The 8,278-nt window shown below is 47.9% G+C and overlaps 1 protein-coding gene across 1 annotated transcript; it reads right to left on the bottom strand.

Moving 5' to 3' along the window:
• Nucleotides 1–3,688: 3,688 nt before the first annotated feature.
• LOC138513105 (peptidyl-prolyl cis-trans isomerase-like) lies at nt 3,689–7,415 on the bottom strand. Its single transcript, XM_069627768.1, has 2 exons — nt 7,186–7,415; nt 3,689–3,881 (listed from the first exon to the last, which is right to left on the bottom strand). The coding sequence occupies exons 1-2, from the start codon at nt 7,413–7,415 to the stop codon at nt 3,689–3,691; spliced, it is 423 nt and encodes a 140-aa protein (XP_069483869.1).
• Between the last annotated feature and the right edge of the window lie 863 nt (nt 7,416–8,278).

The following is an 8,278-nucleotide window of genomic DNA, read 5'->3' as shown; positions in this document are numbered from 1 at the left end:
TTCAATGTTCTTCATCTCACCAAACTATTTCTTTTGGGACACAAACCAGTTGGTTTGAGCAGCAGGTTCCTTAATGATAATGAGAGGCTTGAATGAAAGTTCATCTGCTAACAGCAAATTTTAGAGGATTAAAATGTCATTGTGTGAGAAGGGGATCCTCTGCCACCTTTTTAGTGGTTACGGTTGTACATTATGACTGAATAATTAGGTGGGAGCGTATGAGTGGAAGAGGGATTCGCATCATCTATCAACCAGGTCTCGTTATGTACAAAATGTCTAGTTGAAGTGCATCTAAGACTCTGAAAATGTCCTTTGTGTGCTGGTCTGTGTTAAGACAACAAATGCCTCCCGATATAAAAAGGTTCAATTTACTTTGTTGTAAACAAGTGACAACAATGAACCCTTGAAATAGCCCAGGAGCATGCATTCCTCATGAGAGGAACAAGAGAATATACAAAGGATAAGCGCTTCTTCCCCAACACAAAGCCTTGCAACTAACTCAGTCTCTGATGACTTCTGGCAAGACAAAAAATGACTTCTTCCATACCTGTGACTCTTTATTCCCCACCAGTTGCGAGTCTAATCTCCTTATCGTATCACATCTTTTTCAGCCCAACAGGTCGTGAGGGACTGAGCACCACCAAAACCCACTTCCTACACTTCAGCATCGCCAAAGGCCTAAAGATTGCCCCTCTCAACAGTGTCATTTCACAGATGGTTCCAGTTCTTGTGCAACCTTCCATCGCACCCAATAGCCCTCAATCTCGGTTTCATACATGTCTTGGTTTTCTGACTTTCCTCAAATATTTAGCATGGCCCACTTACCAACCACACTCTTTTTGCCATCACATCTTTTCTGTGATATCTAATGATACTCCTTCACCTTTATAAATAACTCCTCCTGTTCCATTTGCACCAGACCAGGTACAATTAGTCACACCAGAAAAGGTTCATTGGCTAGGATCCACTCCTTTAGGGCAGCGAACAGCAAGTACCCTGTAACAGAATGAGATGTTCTTTCAGTATGACCACAGAGTTTACCTCAAACCTTCTCGCCGACCTAGATTAGACATTTTCAGCCAGCCACATACAACCCTTAACCACTCTGTCATCATCTTCCACTTGATTGTTCTGTTTGGAACTCTATAATACTGTAGTCACTTATCTAATGCCTCTCTTTAAAAATATGAGCATTTCTTTAGACCTTAACTGTAGCCCCATTATCCATGGAAAGCACTCTTGGGAAACGCTTGTAATTGGGAATTTAATTACCTCTTTCATGTTAACTTCTCCCACACATCTTTACACTGGTAAGTGGTAACTGACTGAGATAACAAAGATGTTGCCGACTTTGCCCAAGACTTACTATCAGCCCCATAATACCAAGGGAAAGCTTCTCCCATAGTTTTGCTGTGATATGTTAAGTTGTCTTATACTGTGCACTGTTACCATTTGCATGGTCTGCAGGCGCTCACGTGGCTCTGTAAGAAAGTGGGCAGGGTAGGATAGTAAGGGGAGAGGGATGAGGATAGAGGTCATGCTCTTCAGTTGGTGCCTGCAGAACCAGGGGAAACTGGCATCTGTGCGTGTCGGCTTTCTGAGTGTGATTGGATTGTGCACACTGGGGTATTTGTGTCCTGAGGTGTAACTTCCAGCGTCTTGGTTGTTTGTTTGCAGCAGGTTGTTCTTTTGGCAGATGTGTAGGTTGAGCATTGTGTGTTGTAGGGCTAACCTATAAGGTTGTGTGAGGTATGTGGGGGTCTGTTGGCCTTGAGGGCTTGTGGGGTATGCTGGAGAGGTGCGAGGAGCAGGGGTGGTTAGTGGTTAGTATAGGGTGGTTGTTTTATTGCTGTTTCCAGGATCAGTACTGTCCCTTGATTCTCTTGGGTCCGTGGTGATTGGAGTGGGAGGTGCTCGTTTTTTCTGCTGGTCATGGTGAGTTGAATATCCAGGTTTTCTTTCATTTTCTGAAGGTAAGGTCTGACGGTCTTATTTCCTTTGCATTGAGTTCCATCGACTGGCTACTAGATTGGAGACTGCGGTTCCTCCGAATATCCTTTATTCATAGTGTTTTGTTTCAATTTGGAGGTCGCTGCTTGATCTAAGGTTTCTTCCTGGTTGGTAGCAGTTGATTTTGGCTTGGAGGAATTCGGCTCCTTCTCTGTGTAGTGATTTGTGAGCGATGCAGTGGATTTTGAATGTCCCTCTGGAGCCTTAGGGTAGGAGCACTGGTTATACACGAAACATATCACTTTGTGCACAGGGATAACAATTATTCACTATCCCTTCAACCAACTAATCCATTCCTTGCCCTGGGCAACACTCCCTCACACTCGTTTTCAACATTCTCCCTCCAAACTGCACTTTGTGGGCCATTTCCATTACTGAAGCTCTCAGCCCTTTGGGTGGAATCTCACACCTGAAAGAAATTGCTTCTCCACTACACTTAGAACATCTCTGCATTTCCACACATATTTGACTTCCCATACAGGTTTTGAAAAACTGGCCCATCATGTGGGTTAAGCTCTCATTCATAATTCCATGTGCATCTGTGGCCCAACACTCCTATCTCTTTTTCCCCGTGTCCACCCCTTGTTGGGGTAAATGTATAAACAATTGGTCACCACAGTTTTTGGACCTGATATTTATTCCTCTGCATTATTCGAGTCTTCCAAGCTAAATTCCCATCTACTTATTCTGGGTGATTCTTTCCAGCAAACCTTCAAAATAAAATGTGAACAAATGACTTATGATCAAACTCGATTTTGAACTTATGAGAATCTGAAATGTTCTAGCACCCGCTTGCATGTCAGCGTTTGTCTCTCCTTCCATCAAATATCAAGATATGAAAGCAATTAAAATATTCTTTCCTTCCTGGAACTGCGTTAAAGCCACCCCAGATCAATGCCACTCATGTCAGGGATTAAGATAGTTCTATCATTGGGGTTGAACACACCTAAAGTAGGTGCCCTTGCAATGTCTTCTTAAATGTCTCTGAACTTTCCCTCACACTTCACAGTCTAGTCACTTCACTCCCCTTTTTTTTGAAGGGGGGAGGAAGGATAGCTCAAGGGCAGGGCATTTGTCTTGGAAGCAAGACAACACTGCACAACTCAGGTTTGAATCACGATCCTGCGTTTAGAAACCACTTGCTGGTATTAAGCGCATTATAAATGAACAATAAAATAAAATACATAAATAAGGCCTTCAGAAAATCACTTTTCGAAGCAAACCTCTTCATAAACATTGACCAATATTCTGCAAAACCCAAGAATGTTTCCAATTCCTCCTTGACCTTAGAATAAAGTACCTATTTAAACTTGCACTATTGAGCACATGGCCCAGGTGACTTACTTCATTTACCATGAATCTTCACTCTCTATCTTTTTAGGGGCCAACAAGCTTATTTTGTTTCCAGCCAAGCCAGTGGTTTAATCTTTATTCAAGGATAACTCAGTCTACCTAAACATTGGAAAAGTATGGCAGGGAAGGGAAGCCAGAGTTATCCAACCAAAGCATCAGTCAAGAGCACAAGGACCGAACACTACACTCAGTGGGGTGGAGTCTTTCCACCAGCTACAAAAGGAATGATTGTGATTATAAAAAAGTAACTAACAATGCCCACAATTAGCGATGACTAATTATTTGCTAGTCTTTCCGGAGCTAGAGCCACAGGCTTCCATCTTGTTTATGACATGACATCCATGCCATCTACAACAATGCTAAAAACCAGATGCTTGCCATCAAGCCATGCTGTCTTTGCAGTACCGATGAAACTATGTAAGCCATTTGTGTTGGGACCAGCATTTGCCATGGACAAGATTCCTGGACCAGTGTGCTTCAGTGTGAAGTTCTCATCACCAAATGTGTTCACATAGATCAGGGGTGCACAACTGATTTTGACAGAGGGCCGAAAGTACCCTACATGATGGCTATAGTGGGCCGAAAAGTAAATGTGGTTGGGGCGGTAGGCGTGGCGTGGCAGGAGGCTTTTTCAACCCCTAATTTTTATTAAACACTATGCCCCATGGCTCCCACCCCTCATGCAAACACTATGCCCCAAGGCCCCCACCCCTCAAGCAAACACTATGCCCCATGGCCCCCACTCCCCAACCAAACACTATGCCCCATTGTCCCCACCCTTCATGCAATCACTATGCCCCATGACACCCCCCTCATGCAAACACTATGCCCCAAGGCCCCCACCTCTCAAGCAAACACTATGCCCCATGGCCCCCACTCCTCATGCAAACACTAGGCCCCAAGACACCGACCCCTCATGCAAACACTATGTCCCATGGCCCCCACTCCCCTACCAAACACTATGCCCCATGACAACCACCCCTCAAGCAAACACTATGCCCCATAGCCCTCACTCCCAGACCAAACACTATGCCCCATGACACCCACCCCTCATGCAAACACTATGCCCCAAGACACCCACCCCTCATGCAAACACTATGCCCCATGACACCCGCCCCTCATTCAAACATTATGCCCCAAGACACCCACCCCTCATGCAAACACTATGCCCCAAGACACCCACCCCGCATTCAAACACTATGCCCCATGACACCCACTCCTCATGCAAACACTATGCCCCAAGACACCCACCCCTCATGCAAACACTATGCCCCAAGACACCCACCCCTCATGGAAACACTATGCCCCAAGACACCCACCCCTCATGCAAACACTATGCCCCAAGACACCCACCCCTCATGGAAACACTATGCCCCAAGACACCCACCCCTCATGCAAACACTATGCCCTGAACCCCCCACCCCCAACTCAGCACACAAACCCACAAGCATACACCATGCACCCATACGGACCCGAACCCCCCACCCCCAACTCAGCACACAAACCCACAAGCATACACCATGCACCCATACAGACCCGAACCCCCCACCCCCAACTCAGCACACAAACCCACAAGCATACACCATGCACCCATACATACCCGAACCCCCCACCCCCAACTCAGCACACAAACCCACAAGCATACACCATGCACCCATACAGACCCGAACCCCCCACCCCCAACTCAGCACACAAACCCACAAGCATACACCATGCACCCATACGGACCCAAACCCCACACCCCCAACTCAGCACACAAACCCACAAGCATACACCATGCACCCATACGGACCCGAACCCCCCACCCCCAACTCAGCACACAAACCCACAATCATACACCATGCACCCATACAGACCCGAACCCCCACCCCCAACTCAGCACACAAACCCACAAGCATACACCATGCACCCATACAGACCCCACCCCCAACTCACCATACAAACTCACATGCATAGACCATGCATCCATACAGACCTGAACCCCCCACCCCCCAACTCACCAAACAAACTCACAAGCATGCACGCATACAGACCCGGTCCCCCCACCCCCACATCTCAACATACACTTCACTTGCACACAAATGCATTCAGGTAGATCCGACACACACCCCACCCCCGCATCTCAACATGCACTGCACTTGCACACCAACACATTCAAGCAGACCCGACACACACCCCACCCCCGCATCTCAACATACACCGAACTTGCACACAAACACATTCAGGCAGACCCGACCCCCACACCCCCTCTGCATCTCAACACACACTGCACTTGCACACAAACACATTCAAGCAGACCCGACACACACCCCACCCCTGCATCTCAACATACACTGAACTTGCACACAAACACATTCAGGCAGACCCGACCCCCCCCCTCTCCGCATCTCAACATACAATCCACTTGCACACAAACACATTCAGGCAGACCCGACCCCCCCCCTCTCCGCATCTCAACATACAATCCACTTGCACACAAACACATTCAGGCAGACCCGACCCCCCCCCTCTCCACATCTCAACATACAATCCACTTGCACACAAACACATTCAGGCAGACCCAACACACACCCCACCCCGCATCTCAACATACACTGAACTTGCACACAAACACATTCAGGCAGACCCGACACACACCCCACCCCCGCATCTCAACATACACTTCACTTGCACACAAACACATTCAAGCAGACCCGACACACACCCCACCCCCGCATCTCAACATACACTGAACTTGCACACAAACACATTCAGGCAGACCCGACACACACCCCACCCCCGCATCTCAACATACACTGCACTTGCACACAAACACATTCAAGCAGACCCGACACACACCCCGCCCCCGCATCTCAACATACACTGAACTTGCACACAAACACATTCAGGCAGACCCGACCCTCACACCCCCTCCGCATCTCAATACACACTGCACTTGCACACAAACACATTCAAGCAGACCCGACACACACCCGACCCCGCATCTCAACATACACTGAACTTGCACACAAACACATTCAGGCAGACCCGACACACACACCCCCTCCGCATCTCAACACACACTGCACTTGCACACAAACACATTCAGGCAGACTGAACACACACACCCCCTCCGCATCTCAACACACACTGCACTTGCACACAAACACATTCAAGCAGACCCGACACAAACCCCACCCCCACATCTCAACATACACGGAACATGCACACAAACACATTCAGGCAGACCCGACACACACACACCCCCTCCGCATCTCAACACACACTGCACTTGCACACAAACACATTCAAGCAGACCCGACACACCCCCCACCCCCGCATCTCAACATACACTGCAGACATACAAATACAAACACACCTATACACACCCGACACCCCCCCACCTCCGCATCTCAACATACATACAAAAACAAAAAACACAATCACGACGGACCCGAGACAGACACACACACACACAAACATACAGCCCAGCCCCCCCCCCCAATGTACTTACCCAGACGTGCTGGAACGCTGGCTAGGCTTCTGGCACTACGGCCGACGTGGCAAGCAAGGCTGAAATGCCAGAATCAAGCCTTACTGGCCACGCCAGCCGTAGTGCTGGCACTCCATTGGTGCAGCACACATGCACAACGTGGCTCGTAGGAGCTGCGTGGTTCGTGTGCACTGAACCAATGAGGGCCAGTGTTTTGTCCGGCCCGAAAGACAACAAAGACTTTCCTAATGAAGGGCGGCCAATGCTGCTTGCGGGCCGCCCTCCATTAGGAAAGTCTTTGTGCCGCAACTGGCCCGCAGGCCGTATGTTGTGCACCCATGACATAGATGGATTTACCACCAGTTGCATTGTGGTTTGTGAAGTCTGCTCCAGGGCACATGAAGTTATCAATGACCCTGTGGAAGCAGGTTCCCTTATAACCAAAGCCTTTTTTCATAGTGCACAACGCCCTGAAGTTCTCAGCTGTTTTCGGCACAGCACCATTCCTTAGCTCCATGGTGATGTGGCCCAAGGGGTCACTGTTGGCCGTACCATCGAAGAACACTCTGGTATTTGCCATTGTGTCTCTTTTTGTCTAAGCGGATTTGTAAGTTAATAGGCATCAGACACTTGTCTAAACCAAAGATCCTATCTAAACAAATGCAGGGGCCAACAAACTTGGTGTCTCCAGCTGTTTTGGAGGTATCCCTACATATTATCCCCACCAAAAATATCGCCGTACATATGGTCGTTTGTCTCGCTAAAGGCAATATTTTGGGGGGGATAATTTTTGGGAGCAGGGGTTGCGGGGGTGTCCCCCACACATTTAAAAATAATGCAGGGGTGGCGGGGGTGTCCCCCGCAGGGTCCATGGCTCAATATCACCGCAATAATATGGCGATATTTTTGTATCGCAATATTTTTACGGGGATATTAACACATGGAACCATTTTGGACTACAACTTCCATCATCCGTAGCCAGCATATTCAATGGTGAGGGGCCATGGGAGTCATAGTGCACTGCATCTGGATAGCAGTAAGTTGCAGACCCACCCTCTCTTTATAGTAGACTTCTCATTGTGATATTTTCAGCACATGACACAACAATCCGTCAAGATCTTTCACTCTTTGGGCAAAAGCAAGACTGTCATCCTGGTAGCATTCCTCCATTAGCCTCCGGAATATGGCTGATAAAGACGCCAATCCAAGTGGCAATCATTCGAAACAGAAAAGCTAGTGCCAGAGTAATAAACTAAATCAACTCTCCTGATTTTTTACACATTTCTACTTGACGATAGGTGTTGGAGAGACCCAAGGTTGCAAATGATATGATATGACATTTATAACGCGCCTATACACAAGTGTTTCAAGGAGCGACGAGTCAAGGGAGGGGCACAAAGGGAGGACATAGACAACGATATTACTAGGCCTAGTGACAGAGAT

This window comes from Ambystoma mexicanum, chromosome 12, assembly GCF_040938575.1.
Source record: "Ambystoma mexicanum isolate Mex_15411 chromosome 12, UKY_AmexF1_1, whole genome shotgun sequence".
Lineage (NCBI taxonomy): Eukaryota > Metazoa > Chordata > Amphibia > Caudata > Ambystomatidae > Ambystoma > Ambystoma mexicanum.
The sequence above is the reverse complement of the archived record's forward strand: the minus strand, read 5'-3'. Positions and strand labels throughout refer to the sequence as shown.